The sequence below is a fragment of the Haliotis rufescens genome, unplaced genomic scaffold (assembly GCF_023055435.1).
Source record: "Haliotis rufescens isolate VD_foot unplaced genomic scaffold, xgHalRufe1.0.p SCAF_2, whole genome shotgun sequence".
In the NCBI taxonomy this organism is placed as follows: Eukaryota; Metazoa; Mollusca; class Gastropoda; order Lepetellida; family Haliotidae; genus Haliotis; species Haliotis rufescens.
In genome coordinates, this window is record NW_025963890.1 from 18,746,678 (window position 1) to 18,764,497 (window position 17,820).

General features: G+C 41.1%; 1 protein-coding gene across 1 annotated transcript in view; it reads left to right on the forward strand.

Annotated features, from left to right (window-relative positions):
• LOC124138799 (tyrosine-protein kinase transmembrane receptor Ror2-like) overlaps positions 1-17,820 on the forward strand; it is a 104,624-nt gene that overhangs the window by 65,884 nt on the left and 20,920 nt on the right. The window contains exon 5 of the mRNA XM_046505669.2: positions 3,021-3,036. Coding sequence (XP_046361625.2) covers positions 3,021-3,036 — 16 coding nt within the window. The remainder of the gene's footprint in view (positions 1-3,020; positions 3,037-17,820) is intronic.

Sequence of the window (17,820 nt, forward strand, 5' to 3'; positions counted from 1 at the left end):
CCGGAGGAATTCGCTTCCGTGATAACATGGATATTTACACACCAATATAACAGACTCCGCAATATAATGATGTTTGCATCATCTCGGCACAGTTACACACCTGCAATTTCAGTGTAATATGTATCTGTTCGCCTGTTTCTAATTGATTATTTGGACAGGCAGGTCTTCCCATTGTTCCCGGCTTTGACTGTCAAGCACACGTGGCTTGTGGAAACACACTCAGGTTTCACTATTCGGACTTTGTCATGTTTACAACCATAATAATAAACAGGAGTGTCCAGACTAAACTTTCCCCGCTGACCAGGGTGTTTATGCTGGGGACATTCAACCTGCCATTACTGGCCATCCCTCACTGGTCCGGTGTTTTTGTTCAGTCTGTGGATGAAAGCGGGCTGGGGGCTGATGGGTAGAAGTGGTGACAGTGCAGTATGGTAAATGCAGCTGGATATGGAAAAGGGTTGGAATGGTGGTCAAGTTTTAATTCATGCTAATCCCATCCCATCATGGCATCCTTTAACTGCTTTTATAACACTCAAACTCCTCTGTACCATCGACCTGGGTTCGATTACCGACATGGGTACAATGTGTGAAGCCCATTTCTGGTGACCCCTGCCGTGATATTGCTGGAATGTTGCTAAAAGCATCGTAAAACCATACTCACTCACTCACTGTACCATCAATAAATACCTACCTGTTACACATGCAGACATCCCATGAAGATCCGGGTTAGAATAGGTCTTCAGCAACCCATGCTTACCGTAAAATGTGACTGTGTTTGTCGTAAGAGGTGACTAACAGGATCGGGTGGTCAGGCTCTCTGACTTGGTTGATGCATGGCTTCGTATCCCAATTGCGTAGATCAATGCTCATGATGTCAATCATTGGATTCTCTGGTCCTGACTCGGATATTTACAGAAAGCCGTCATATTGCTGAGTGCGGCGTACGACTCGATTGTTCACAGACTTCTGTCATATAGCTGGAATATTGCTGAATGCAGCGTTGAACAAAAAAACCAATAAAACAACATCCAGACCCTCCTCAAACCCATCCCCACACCCATGTCCCACACACCATACCCATGCCTACACCAACATCCCACGCCTACACCAACATCCCACGCTCATACCCCATCAATATCCTGCACCCCATTCTCTCACTCACTCTCAGCTTCTCACCCTCCTCATCAGACAGGACATTGTTACACACATTACATGTAACTGTCTGTACCCCGACTGTTGCCCACCACACACCACACCCCTCAAATGTAAATGGTGCATCCACCCCTCAACCCCAGCACCTCATTCCTTATCCACTAGAAAACCACATTGCTAGGCTGCCGTTTGTTGTGCAGTTTTGTATTCCCAGGTATGCCAGAAACCTGGTTTGACCTGATTGTATTTAGGTTTGTCAGCATTGTACAAGTGCTTGTGTTTTTTTTTTAACAAAGTGGTAAATATCTAAGACCTGCATCATTTCAGGGCTGACAACCCATGATGTAACTGAACTATTTTTCCAGCTGTAGTTACTCATAACCACAACACTGAACACGGCACTGTAATTCCGTCCTACCCCCTACATTGTCACACTCCCAGCACTCTCCCAGTACCCCACAGTACGGACAACCAGAATACCCTCATCTCCTCCATCATGACAGTTCTACCCCCCACCCCTACATGTCACAGCCCCATCATTTACTCACTCACTCACTCACTCACTCAATACCACCACCCCCATCTTCCATACCCACTTCCACCCCATCCACCCCATCCACCATCACATCCCCAGAATACACCACCAGAATCCTCACCCCCCATCATGCTCAATTTCCATGCCTGTTCCATCCCCACCCACACCCAGAAACTCACCCAAACATGTTCATCAACACTGTCCCCATCCCTCCACCATCCCCCACTACAGCCATCACCTCCCCCTCCCCCTGTCCCAGCTGTGCTCCGCCATGCTGTCGCGTGTGCCGTGACCGCCCCTCCCTCCCACAGACCTGTGCCAGCCAACCTCTCTCTGCAGGCACACTCCACCAGCCCTGCAGCCTGTCGAGCCGCAAGTCGACTATCTCTCCATACCACCACTACTGCTTTTTACTGTGCGTAATCCTGGCTGTTAGGACTTGACTGTGAGCAACAGTTGGGAAAACATTGGACTCCGCTGACACCCTTGAAAGAATCTGTGCCCTCAGTTGGAAATATGAACTCATCCCTCAAAAAATTGTACTCCCTCAGATTTGATTTTTGTGAAGAATCTTCAAAGTGACACTTAGAATCTGGAACCCACTCTAGCAAAGATCTGAAGCTTAGATGAAGTTACAGAACAATATTGTCAAGGATCTTACGCAGAAGGAAAGCCGTTTTGACAGCAGTGATGTGAGAAACGGTTAAAACTGGATAATATTTTTAGAACCTTTTACACAGAACATACCTACAAACTGAAGCGCGTTACCTTTGCCGGGTTTATGGGACAAAAAATTGGAGTTTCCACAGATGTAATGAAATGTTTGTGCGGAGGAGATAATTTATTGATGTCTCTGTCTGCCTTTCCCGCCTTTTTCAAACACACCAGGATATCTGTGGAACTGATCTCTTCAAGTTGAATTAGAATCCAGTATCAGTCAATGATATCAGGATCAGATTGGTGTTAGAGGGAGAAGTGATGTTACAGCAAGTCAGGGGGGATAATTCTAGCCAGTGAACCTCATGATAGGGCTTGCGTGACATCAGTTCGGGCAGGTGATCCAGCTTGGTAAACGTTCTCATTGCATGTGCAAACCAGGATCTTTGCCAGGCGTTTTTTCCAGGAACTTTGCCAAGCATTTTTTACAAGACCTGTCCTTTGATGATGGAACTGATAGTGGCCATTGCTATTTAGCAAAGACTGTTTTGGATGTGAATCTTTTTGAATGATGTGTTTATGTTGATGTGAACTGTTGAAGAACTTGGATTCTACCATTTTTATGTCATGATGGATTTGACAAAAACATTTGTTTTCTTCTTTTTCATGTCAACAGTACCAGAGCAAGGAAGGTAAGCTTTTTTGGTTTATTTGGTTGTTTCAATTTAATGGTTTGCTAATGAATGTTACTATTTTGTCAAGGTAAGTGGTGTGTTAAATATTGTTATGCTTAAGATGTAAATCAACAAAAGTAACAATGTTTCTGTAATCACAGTTAAGTTTCATAATTGATGACAAATGGTTTAATCTGTTTTCAACATCATAGATGTTAGAGCCACCTTTCAATCATTTCGGAGTTAAGACATTAAATAACTATCATCCAAATATCTTAATATACTTTCTGTGTTAGAACCTCCTGTTTCTAGTGTCAACATTTTGTTTTACATGTATGAAAATCTGTATAAGTATCCATGGTTGAGGCACCTGTGTGTCTTTTCCAGCCCTGATTAGTGACACAAACTTTTTCACAGCTTGATAGCAATCTAATTTATCACAGTTAATGCCTTCAAGACAAATGTGCATAATAAGTATCATGATATACACACATTTGTGTTATTTCCGACCTTGATGAGTGATATTTGAGCACGATGTGTAACCTATGTACAAACTCTCTTCACAGTTGGTAGAAAACTAGTTGACCATAGTTAAATACCGGTACATTCAAGACATATTTACCTGAGATATCAGCAAATGTGTTGCATAATTAACTTTGATGAGAGCCTACAGACCAGCCCCTGTTGTTAATCTTCTTGATGTTTATGACTTTTATCAATTAGTTCTTACGTTATCTTTATGGGACTGTCAATATCAATATTTGTGGACACTCCGATTTCTTTTCAAGTCCAGTGCTTATGCAAAGATGGACATCAGAACAGACAGATTATGGCTGTTAATTCCCATGCAGCATGGCATATGACCACTTTTAGCAGGTGCTTGATTGACGAGGATGGGCTTATTGCCTTCTAAAGTTTATTGCATGCAGGATCATTCTGTTTGTAATGGTGTCACACTTTATTTTAGGAGAGGCTGTTTAATAATGTTTATGACATTTCATACTTAAAATATGTATGCCCCTTATCTGTCTTGATAGCTTTTGTAATTTATTTCAACATTTGTCATATAATTAATTAGAACATGTGTTTAAGAAAATACTGATATGGTGCATGGTGTTTATGACATCAATTTAACATTAATTCAGTGAAACATATATCATTTGAATTTGTGCCATTGATAAGAAAAAAGCTTGTTAATGAAAGTCAGTTGCGTGTGTACTGATAACCTGAAAGCCCAACTTGGATTCCTGATGGAAACGACAACACACCCACTGAAATAGACGAGTCATAACCAAGCAATCGCCCCTTATGTCAGAAAATGCCATCAAGCCAAGCACTCTGGAACAAAGCAGGGATATCTCCCCCATTACACCATGAAAGCTATCAGACTGTAGTCAAAGACACCTTCCCCATTTCTGGTACATTCTGACAAATTTGCCCCCAACGCCAGCATACATTCATCCCGCATCAGCGACACCATCAGAGTGCTTTACGGTATAAGCTTGAAGTCTGTATCCTCGAGGTGTAGAGCCCGACTCTTCAGTTCTTGGTGTTAGTAAACGGCAGCCGGGCTGGTTTTGATCTGGCCACCTTCCACTCTGTGTGTCTTTAATGTTGAAGCAGAATGACCAAGCAATGTACCACGCTACATCAGCGCATCTGCTTCAGTTGTTGCCTCAGTGAATGGGGATCAGTTTGTCAGCATAACCTGTTGAAACTTACACTCCTTCCACTCTCAGCTTTGGATGTCAAGGAAGTGAAATGTGCAAGGTTATGTTGGTTGGTAATTATCTGTCAGATATGAAATGTACATGCTATTACAAGGTTATGGTGACATGCAGCTAATCACCTAGATCTGAAGTTAGCCTCCTATGTAGGCGCTTGTAATGGCATGTAATTAGCTCTGGCAGATGAGAAGTGATATGGAGCAAAACAACCCCTTATTTTTGTCGGGAGAAATTACATTTATTTTTACGAAACTAAGTTCCCGTACTGATGAGATTTGTTTTTATAAAAAGTCCATGATGAAGAAGTAGCAGGGATATATTCAGATTATTTTGACAACTGCATAAATGTTTCTTATAACAGAAATAAATTTTAACAAAGTAGCATCAATATCATTCTTATATCCACATCTTTGTACTTCGAAGGATACTTCAGAAGCAGTTTTACATAATGTATTAGAAAAATTGTTCTATTACCATTTGTTTCATAGTTTAAGATAGATGGCATCCCAAATCAGTAAACTGATTATCTTATATTCCAAATTTAAAAATATTTGATGCATTTAGTATTTAATCTAATTTGACATTATGTTATATTCCATCGCTTGATGTTTTTGTTAGTATCTGTCAGAGGGGAATTCAAATTCTATTCATTAAATTCCAAAACCTCTTTCAAATCGTTCATCAATTTAAACCGATGTCTCAATTAGCCGGAAGTGGCTCTGAGTCATTCCACAAAGTAGCCACTTTGTCAGCCGGTCCCAGATGGCGCTCATTTCAACAACAATTTTCAGCCAGTGATGAAAATTTTGTGTTCAATTTGTCCCCACCCCAAGGGAACCTGGCATGCAATGTTTTCTCATGGGTTTCTTCTACAGGCCGGGCTGCTGCTTCTGGGACCCGGGATGGGCCCTGGGACAAGGCTAGTCGTGGACAGATGCTAACAGATGCATCAATAAGTTGGAGTCCTCAATCATCTGGTTTACCTATTAAAATATTTTCGTTTGACAGTCTTTGAAGTATTCAGACATGAAGACTGCAGAAAATTTGATATTATGGAACAAGTTTATTGAAATGTGTTGTTACGGGGAAAGAATGATACACCATCAAAGAAGGCCTTCAATAGATGTTTATTTTCCCCAAGCATAAAAATACTTCGTCACCTGTTCGTCAATCGCAGCTTAGTGCAAATTCGAATTTTAACATTTTTTTAAGCGATAAAAAACGTCAGGCAGTAAGAATTAAGGAAGTGAATCAGCTTATGTGATATTGTCTTGTATAATAAGACTGATAGTTGATTTATGCTTGCACCCTCCTTAATGAAGATAATATCAGCTATTACTCTACAGTATTTGTCATATGAGGCTTGTCACTGGTGTAATTTGGAGTCCCATCCTATACGTGACTTCTGAATGAGATCATAGTTGCAGAAGCAGCATTATTCATTATTCCGTTTTCCAATCCACACTAATTCCATAAGCTTATTTCCTTACAAGGTGTGTTGACATTTTGAAATTGTTATTTAGATATGAGAATATTATAACCCTCCCTCTGTTAACTTGTTTAACATCGAGGTGTATGGGGGTGGTGGGGTGATAATGGTTAAGACATTCACTTGTCATTCCTCAAATGGGTTCACCCCGACAGCATGGGATATTTCTTGTAGTATCAATCACTGGTTTGTCTGGTTCAGACTCAATTATTTACAGACCACAATGATATCATGTGAATGTTGCTGACTGCGGAAACAAAGATGAAGATGAATGCTAGGCAAACACCACAGATTCTCATCAGAATATGTTCCTCACGTACATTCTCAGAGAACCATTACTTCAGCAACCCATGCTTGACGTAACTGGCGACTATGCTTGTCGTAAAAGGCGACTAACAGGATCAGGTGGTCAGGCTGGCTGACTTGGTCATCAATCCCAATTGCGTGGATCAATGGTCATCATGTCAATTACTGGATTGTCTGGTCCAGACTCGATTGTTAACAGACCGCCGTCATAGAGCTGTAATATTGCTGAGTGGGGCGTTAAACAACAAACCAACCAACCAGAGAACCATTAATTCACTTGTTTCATTTATTTTAAGTTTTTCTTGTTGCTGTTACAAGGTGAAAAAATTGTAAAGGGCTACTGGTAGCTTCGGAAAAAATGAAGTTTATGTGGTTTTGTATTGTCTGGGGTGTTTTTTAAGTTAAGATCAAAATGTTAAGGGTTGGTTAGCCAAGGTTAATTTTTCATGCCAAAATCAAGCATCATGACTATGCTATATATTAGGTCCAGTTAAAGAACCAAGTCACTCAAAACACTCCTACATCTTACATTGATGGAATCACCTTGTCCACTGTAGGACAGTGCACCTTTAATTGATAAGTATGTAAACTAACATCAGTAGCCAAACATTGCGAGACAGCCGACACTCCAAGCCACAGATCAGTTAAATACTCTCTGCATGATGCCGAACCTTTAACTGCTCCTGCTTGTAAAACAACATCAGTAGTCACAACACTATTAGGTGTCCAACATAGGCAGTTCCCCTGCCAGCGTGTAGAACAGGCAGTCTGCTTATATTGGAGCGGTGCCATTGTGTGTAAGTTCTTCGCGTAAATACTTTTACATAAGCGTTGAGTCGCTGTGAGATTTCTCAATGAAAACATAATGGATTGTTTACTAATACTAGTAACTGTCTGAGCTCTTCGTCAGCTGATGTGGTAAGGTTGCAGTCTACGAGTTTAGAACGTAGCAAGTCTTTCTCGATGCACTAAGTGAGATGGATTCTTGTGTGATGGTATATTGTGAAGTTGTTTCAAGACTGTTGTGTTAGACTGATGGTTATGTTTAGGCTGTGGTTTGTTAATATTGATACAGGTTTGTGAAAAGCAAAAACAATTGCTAGAATGTTTGGTAGGTGTAAATCAAAGTTATGGTCTGGTGATTGTGGTTAAAAAAACAAAGTGCATTGAATGTACACTAGATATGTCACCATGGATGTTAAAAAAGAAGGTGTACTTCAGAAATGGTGTAAATATATATATTTTTTATTGGGTCGAAAATCAATCTCATTAAAATCAGATCTTAGTTTTCGCTACTGCTAAACAAAGATCTTAGGACATCCCATTACGTGTCAAGTCAGAACGACCTTTTGCGAATTTTGACCGACCAATGAAATGACTGACAAGAAATCGACATTAGCCAATCAGAAGGCAACTTTCTCGAGCATTACGACACTAGTTTCAAACTGGCAACTACTCTTCGAAACATATTTTGACGTATTCTCGATTAAAAAAATTAAAACTGATATGAAGATCATTCTGGAATGGCTTATAGATGGCCAAGATTGTATGGATATAATCATAAAACCTGTAACTGTCATTCGGAATATCCCCTGTTAAATATTTCGTGGTTGCATGATTAGAAAACACATTCCGACTGTCAGTTTCATGATCTGGTAAGCGATGCTCTGATTGGTTGGATGAAAGATCGTTCTGACGTGACCTGTAATGGGATGTCCTCAGATCTTTGTTAAGAGATAGCGAGAACTAAGATCTGATTTTAATGAGATTGGTCGAAAATGTCCCTAGAATTCCATCATTAGAGTCAGCTAAAGTGAGGATCTGGTGGTCACAGTGAATGATTTGTGTTTCTATGTGTCACACCCCAATGATGTGGACCTATGCTCTTGCTATCAACCACTGGTTTGTCTGGGTCAAACGGGATTATTTACAGATCACTGTGATTGTGCTCTGATTGTACTGACTGTCATAAAAACATTCGTTCACTCAATCACTCATATGATTTACACATGAGACATGTTTGACCCATGTGTGATGGATTATTTCCAAGTCACATAATGGCTGTCTTTGTATGAATTGAGTGAGTATGGTGTTACGCAGCTTTTAGCAATATTCCACCACATCATGGCAGGGGACACCAGACATGAGCTTCACACATTGTACCCATGTAAAGAAGTCAAACCTGGGCCTTTGGCGTGATGAGCGAGCGCTTTAACCATGAGGCTACCTCACCGCCCCCTCTTTGTATGAAGACAAGATGAATTAACATTGGCAAAATGTAATGAAATTAATGGTGGGTTAGTCATGGATAATCATTTGGACCTAAACAAATTTAAATATGTGATCAACAGTGGTTCAGACAGTTCACACCAAATAGGTATCTTAGGGCTGTCTGGGTTCGTGTAGATTTAAACCCACGTGTAAGGATTGACAGCTACAATATTAGCCATCAATGCAATGTGTTATGTGCAGTGTTCACACACATAATTTTCACCATCGCTGTGTTTAGACGAGTGACCCTCACAGTGGGTTCGGCATTGGAAATATGTACTGGGTAATACCATATTTGACATAGTAGCCACGCATAATGCAAAAAAAGTTCAATGATGAATATTTATCAAAGATATATATATTCCATATTTTAGAACAAATACCACTTGTTGGGTATAGGTTTAAGAATGTAGGTCCCATCAACCTATGATTTTTCGTACAAGGCGACAAAATGGTCAGACTCAGTGACTTGGTTGATTGTCATTGTATCCCAAGTGTGTGGGACGATGTTCATGATATCAATCACTGGATTGTCCGGCCCATATTCTATTATTCAAAGACTGCCATAAGATAAAAAATCTGACCTTGCTACAATAAATATGGTACAACTGATACAGTTAGCTAACTCGGTTAATGTCTGTCCATCATGATCGGGAAATCATAACACTGTAATGAATATGTATATGCAGAGACTGCCTGACACGTATTATGACACAGCTATCACTTGGGCTCATTCCCCTTACGACCACACGCCCCACATCATGTCTCTATAATATATGCCTCTACATGTCTGAATAATTACTTAGAGAGAGTCAGTCCATGTCTGTCATCTTCATGAGATAATGTGAAATTCGCTTACATATTCTCAGATGCAACGTGACATCAATCTTTATTTATACTTATCTATGTATTCACAGATTTGAAAATTGTAATGAAACATAAAATATCTATATCTAATTTTTAATAATTTGCAAACAAGTTGTTATGCAGTATCATACCTTATGAGTTATTAAAGTTGAGTAAATTTTCATAATAATTAATGTTTTTTTATTAGGGCTGGGACGAGTCCAAATTTACTACCCGGGTACCCATCCCCCTGTTACCCGACCCTACCCGGGTACCTACTGTAGGTCTCAGGAGATGACTCAAAATGTCTGATTGGGAACATTTTTAGCATAGCCCTGGCAAAACGTATTTAGATACACATATTAAACAATCTGGTCATTCATACCCTGAAGTTGAATTAAGTTATATCTTTATTCAACCATATGAAAAATCAGAAGGAATGGGTGCACAGTCAGAAAGAAATGCGAACATTAGTGACTTGTAGTGTAACCATAGAGTTCTGGATAATTTTTGTCATTAAACAATATATCCTACTCAGTACCAACCCGACCCGGGTACCCGAGTTACCAGTCCCAGCCCTAGTTTCCATTGAAAATCATCAAATAAGATCTCCCTTTAGCTGCTTGGCCCATGTTAATCTATAGTGATATTGTCGTGCCATGGGGATTGTAGATTTCAGACTCCACCCAGCAGATGGGTATGCTCTTAGCATCTCAGAAACCCGAGACATGAGTTTGGTCAAACATATTCCAGTGTTTATTTAGTTCCAAACCTACTTTTGATATTCGATGCACGTGTAGAAAAAAATAGCATTAAGATATGTTTATTCTATCACCATGGTTACTGTTCTGTAGCATTTCTGCCCACTGGTGTAAACAGAATCCAATATTGTTGATCTGTTTTGATATTTTAAAAACAGAACCTACTGAGATTACCGAACTGTGAATCTCACAGCATATTTCTTTGCATATTATCCTTATTTCTTTAAACAAAGGACATTTTGACAGGCAGGAAAGGAATGCTGTTATAGTGTTCAATTCATCATTTAAATACCAGTAAAATGGATCATTTCCATTAGCTTGTTTGCATAAAGCCATGAGTGTTTTTGTTGTGACTCGATTTGAGGTTCATCGCCAGTAAATTGTTTTGCTGAAGGAGCTTGAAAATCTGGGATTGGGCAGAAAAGATGAATGTTTTTATTTCTTTATTTTGCAACTTTACACTAGATTAATAGAATTGTTTATATATTGAGCTCCTTTTCTGATTAGGTTCATCCAAGTGTGGCAGATTTGTCAAGTCTCTGGTACAGAATGATGACAAGCTTGTAAACAACCTAGGAAATAAACCATGGTTCCTTAGCACCGCTCATAAATAGAGGTTGTGAGACAGTTGCGTGGAATGTGGAAAATATTACCATGATGATGAGATTACCAATCATAGACCTGACTTCTCTTTCACCTTGATTTAAGGGGATGTGTAGACACTGTACAGATAAAAGCTCAGGTTGAATCATGAATTATCTTTAGGTTGAATTATCTTGACATTTTCATCGCTGCCGTTTGAATTTTAGTCTGCTCTGATAGAGGGGTAATTATGTTATGGTATGTTATGTTAACAATCCTTAAGTTTCTAAGAGTGTTCCTGGTTCAGTTCTAGTGCAGAAAAAATGCAAATCTCAAAGTCAAACCAGTTTGGATGTACATGATGTATGCACATACATAATTCCCGCAAATACAAAACCTCTAGTCCGTCATTGCCATAAATCCTGAAGTTTGGCTGTTATCACACAATAAACATCTTTCGATTTTCAACAGAAGACGTTTTCACTGTCAGCCATCCATAATTAGTTGTGCAGACAATAGTCTACTGCCCAATGCTCTTGTGCATGCGCAAGGTGGGAAACCTCACTTCTTTCCTGAATAAGAATGCTGTAACAATTTGATAAATGTCAGAAACATTTTTTACTTCCCCATTTTGGTCACTATGAAAGTGGATTAAATTGGGATTGGGTGGCCACAATGTTTCACCTGATTGAATGTGTGTCATTGTACTGTCCGCTAGTGCCCTGGTCTGAGTCTAGTATATTTTCTAAGGACCATTAAAATGAAATAAATGGTAGTCTGATGATGTAGTGTTGTGTTATTCTAGGAATGAAAGAAGTAATTTAAGTTTGTACGAAATCAGTGATAGATCAAGCCTAAACTCTGCGCACCATTGTGTCTAGTAGAGATTCAACAGGACCAGGAGATTCAACAGGACCAGGAGATTAAACAGGACCAGGAGAGTTTTTGGGTGCTGGTCCTTTGGACCACTGGTCAGTGTCAATCACTGTTTACCTGGAATATTGCTGATTGTTGCATAAAACAGAATTCACTCATACACAGGCTCTCCTTTATATTTCACTCCTAACTTGGGGCAGTGGGTAGACTTGCACAAGTCTCTAAGGCAATAATTATTAGTTTGAATCATAATTTCTATATTACATAAATAATAAGAATAGTTGTCCCTAAAAGAGACTAGCGTCCTTGTCTGCTTATCTAGACTTGCCTATTATAAGGATAGAATTGCTATACACCCATGGACTTACCATTCAGTACAGACTTGGAGCAAGGCTCGGGAGTGTCGCAACCAAGTGGTTAAGGCATTTGCTCATCATGCCGAAGGCCTTGGTTTGATTCCCTACATTGGTACATTGTGTGAAGTCCATTTATGGTGTTCCTGCCATGATATTGCTGGAATATTGCTAAAAGCAGTGTTAAACCAAACCCGCTCACTCTCTCACTCTCTCAGTCCATCCTCACTCACTCACAGCTTTCAGAAGAAAGCTTAACCTAACTCTTTGTTTTTCTTTGATGAATTTACAACAAAAATAAGGATTATGACCACACTAAACCCCCTACATGTATTCAGAAACCAACAAACACGGACAGTTTCTGTATGGCATATGTAATTGTCAAAGGTCTCCAGGCTTTCATTGGTACACAGATCTAACAGCCACAACCCTATCACATGCTTGCCATATAAGGCGACTATGCTTGTCGTAAAAGGCGACTAACGTGATCGGGTGGTCAGGCGCGCTGACTTGGTTGATGCATGTCATCGATCCCAATTGTGTGGATCGATGCTCATAATATTAATCACTGGATTGTCTGGTCCAGACTCGATTATTTACAGACCGCCGTCATATAGCTGGAATATTTCTGAGTGCGGCGTTAAACAACAAACCACCCAACCAACAACCCTATCACCTCACCTTGTGTGTGTGTGTCAGTGTTACATAATGCCCCCCTTCTTCTCCACCATAGGAAGTTAATTAAAAATCCAAAAGAGTCACTGCCCATTTTCCCCCAATATGTCCACACTTGAGTTCAGGGAGTGTAAAGTTAAAGCGTATATCATGTAGCAAGGTTTATTTTCCCTTGGTCAAGTCACACTCCACAACGTTCAACCAACCCTTCAGGTGTCAGTAATCCCAGTGTTCACTCTCCTCAAATAAAGGCCAGAATTCCTGTCAATTGTTCTTTCATAGCCTCCCATCTGGAGCGGTTCTACATCCCTGTTTCGAACCATCCAAAACACCAGCCATACCTACTCTAAGGTGGAGGCTGATTAATGAACTCCAGCATGTGGAGCCCTGATGTGAATATGGCAAATCATTTTCTCCATAAAACACAAGTGTCAAGCACATTGGACCGGTGTCTGTTATAGTCAACATTTCCAGTTTATCTAAGTTCACAAGCATCACTTCCAGTATATATGGTCCCAATGGAATTGTTAGTTTTATGGCTCTGACCAGTTGGACGTTCTGAAGAGAAAACCATGGACTGGGATGTCCTGTAGGGTTAGCCAGAAAGCAAAACAGGACTTTCTTTCTGAGAAGTGTGCCCTGTGGGATTATTTTTTTGAGGCTGAAAAATTGATATGTGTTTTCCAGACACTCTTGAGCCAGGGTTGTTTTGCCCTGGGCAATGGAAGTGGAACTGTATGAGTAGAAGGTGTTTACTTACATTAGTTGACAAACAGCATGAGGTTTCTGTCTTTGTTTGTTGAACTGAGGAAATGTTTTCTGTGTGTTCTTCTAAATGTTTTTGGATACTTTTAAATTGGTTGCCTGATGTAGGAGTGGTGTTTTCTTCAGGACTCATTGGGGAAATACTTTACACAGGTCATGATTATCTTAGTGGTCAGTATGTTTGCTTGTCATGCTAACCACAGTGGTATTGTTTTCATGTCATGCTAAGGGTTTCATTCCCCACATGCGTACAATGTGTAAATATAAACGTAATGTTAATGCCAGGAATAACCAATTATCCAATGAAATCAGTGATGACACCAGCCCATTTCTGATGTCCTGAGTCATAATGTTGCTGAAGTGTTTCAAAACAATGTAACAATGTAGGGTTTCAGCCATGAGATGTTGTTAGGTAGTTTTCTTTGCTTACATTATATTCTAGGGGCTAGTTGTCCTGGAAGAAAATCGACTCTTGTGTGCACTGCATTTGTTAAGGGTAGAATTTGTGTTAGAGTAGCCTGCAGATAATCTCATAGATAATATCCTGACCCTGTCGAGAACTGAGGTTTCATCAAACAAAGAATGTGGACCATGGTGCCACCATGATGTTCTGGCATCCTCCCAGGTTACCTGTCCAAGAAACGGCATGTGACATGGAGTATTTTCAGCATTCCAAACGGCCCTTTGAGGCTCCCAATTTCATGTTTCTTTGCATGTCAAGTTTCCAGTGATCATGAGGTACCGGTTTATCATGTCTTTGAACAGCTCTATAATGCTAATGAAACATTTGGTCCCAATAATCAAGATCACAAGGCCTGTCATGTTTCAGAACATTGTTAAACTTGTCCTTTGGAGAGAGAAATACGTATTGTCAGCTTTGGACTAGACTAACATATAGTCCCCAAAATAAAGTTATGAATAAAGGTTGAATAAAGGTTGAATAAAGGTAATTCTCTACAGGAACCCTTGAGTATTAAGGACTCTCAAGCCCCTTTGAATTGGGGGATAATTGACTTCAGAGAATGGGAATGGTATGGGTGTGGAATGGGGGTCATTGATTTTTTTGAAAAATATGCTCTAGGGTTTGTAAGAGAGAATATCACTGGACACAAAGCACCAGGGTTCTGGGGGCCCAGTGGCATGAGTTGCATCCCTTTGTCATGCCAGAATCAGTTTGTCATGGGTTCAAATCCAATATTCTCTCACTTAGTGATCATTGGTTTGTCAACACAATGCCCATGCTTGTTGGGGTAAAGGTAAAGGTCTGTTGACACATCACTCTTGGCTTGCCTCCCCCATCAAGCTGACATGCCCTGATATTCTGAAATACAAAGCAACATTAAACACTCTTCATTGTCATAAAGGAACGTTTAACATCAAGATGTAAAGGCTGAAGTTTCCTATTTACATTTTTTATCAGAATTGGGTTTATAAAATCCAATATTTCACTGTGTCTGGCTTTCTGTATCTGTAGACAGTTTTATCATAAGAAAATAGAATTCCCACATCACCATCAATGCCTCTGGTGTCACGGTCAAGCAGGGTCAGCGTGTGTCAGTGAGGACAAGGCGTCCAGCTGCGACTCCAGCAGTGAGAGCCAGCAGGTGTATATTGCTTTACATCTCCCCAGCAGGTGGGGAATCTGTGTAAATATACATCCCCAGGCCCCCCTCCTTCCGTCCTGTATACCTACACTACCTGGTGGAGAACAATGCTGGGAGGAGGAGGAGGAACCATCTTGTATGATCTCACTCGAGATATTGTGAGCAATCTTTCACTGATTTGCTGAAACACTACATCGTTACTACCTTTTTTTTTTACTTTGTTTGGTTCGCTGCAAATAGCTGCAAGATTACTGATACGAGGGTAAGCTAGCTCACCCATCCAGCCATACATTGATCCACTCACTCACTCACTCACTCACTCACTCACTCACTCACTCATCCACTTTGTTTAGCTTGTGAGCTCTTTGGTCGGGACTATTTTTTTGGTTATTGTTTTAACGTAAAAACTATGATTGCATGTCCTTTAAAAAATAAATACATCTGTGGCAAAATCAGTATTTTAAATCATGTATTTAACTTTTTTTAAACTATGATTGCTATCATTACCACATTTGGCATCTGTTGTTTTGGGTTGAGACATTATTTTTCACATCATTTAGTAACGATCATCAGTGAAGGGGCTCAAATATTTCTGTTCTTCAAATCCCAGGCTCCAGTCTGTCAGAAAGATCAGGGAGAAACACTTGCAGCTTAACAATGCAGCATCTGTTCTCTCCTGTAATTTATGAAAGTGTTCTGCATGAGAAGGTATGAGGTTTGCACATACTCTAAGGTTTCAAGACTGTCACATTAGATCACACTATGTTATAAAAGCCTCTTGATGTTACAGAATGGCTCTGAAGGAACACACACCCTATGGCTTTAATCATAGCCAGATTCCCTGCCATTACTTTGAAAGAGGTCTGGGAGTCGTGATCTCCCCACAGTGGGGAGGCCAGGGAAATACCGCGATGTCACACCAGCATGACCTCATGTTGACACAGCTTCTGTGAACATGACCTGAAGCATGACCCACCAACGGTGGACATGGTTGATCTCTTGTACTCATCAGCAGGGGGGCTGAATATATCACAAGGAGCCTTCAGGCAGGGGCAGGAACCAGGAACCCTTGGCCCACAAAAGCAAGGGGTGAATGTATACCATGGAGCCTCAGCCCCCAGTAGCAGGGATTGACTATATCACAGGAAATCAGATGTTCCAATGACATTGTTTGACTCTTCCTCCAGGTGTTACATCCCTATACCAGATCGCCATACCAGATCCCCAATACCAGATCGCCCATACCAGATCCACCCATACCAGATCCCTATACCAGATCAACCCATACCAGATCCCTATACCAGATCCCCATACCAGATCCCCAATACCAGATCGCCCATACCAGATCCACCCATACCAGATCCCCCATACCAAATCCCCCCCATACCAGATCCACCCATACCAGATCCACCTATACCAGATCCCCCATACCAGATCCCCCATACCAGATCCCCCATACCAGATCCACCCATACCAGATCCACCCATACCAGATCCCCCATACCAGATCCCCCATACCAGATCCACCCATACCAGATCCACCCATACCAGATCCACCCATACCAGATCCCCCATATCAGATCCCCCATACCAGATCGCCCATACCAGATCCACCCATACCAGATCCACCCATACCTGATCCACCCATACCAGATCCCCCATATCAGATCCCCCATACCAGATCCCCCATTCCAGATCGCCCATACCAGATCCACCCATACCAGATCCACCCATACCAGATCCCCCATACCAGATCCCCCATACCAGATCCCCAATACCAGATCCACCCATACCAGATCCCTATACCAGATCGCCATACCAGATCCCCAATGCCAGATCGCCCATACCAGATCCCCCATACCAAATCCCCCCCATACCAGATCCCCCCATACCAGATCCCCCATACCAGATCCCTCATACCAGATCCCCCATACCAGATCCCCCATACAAGATCTCCCATACCAGATCCCCATTCCAGATCCCCCATACCAGATCCCCCATACCAGATCCCCATTTTAGGTGGCACTAGCCCTGTAGGGATTTCAGGTTGTAATAGGTCCCCGGCAACCTATGCAACTGATTAGATCAGGTGGTCCGGCTTGGTAACCTGGCTGCTTGTGTGTCACCATAACACGACATCATGGATCGTTGCTTGGTTTGTCTGGTCCAGACTCGATTACTTACAGGCCACTGACATATTGTTGGAATATTGCTGTGTGCAGTGTTTAACAATCAAACATATACATGGCTCTCACAACTAGTGGAGGTGATTGAAGGCCTCCATTGAGATTCCAGGTTAGAATTGCTCCCCAGCAACCTATGCTTGAGGCGACTTAATGGATGGACTCTGTGACATGGTGACTTGCATGTCACAGTACCCCGACAGGAAGAGTCGTTGCTCATAATAACAATCACTGGTTTGTCTGGTCCCGACTTACTTGTACACAGGCCATTGTGCAATGCTTGAATATTGATGAAGGGTGTTAAACAACAAACAAACAAACCCAGACAAGCTTGGGGACCTATTCTGACACACACTCCTCACTGG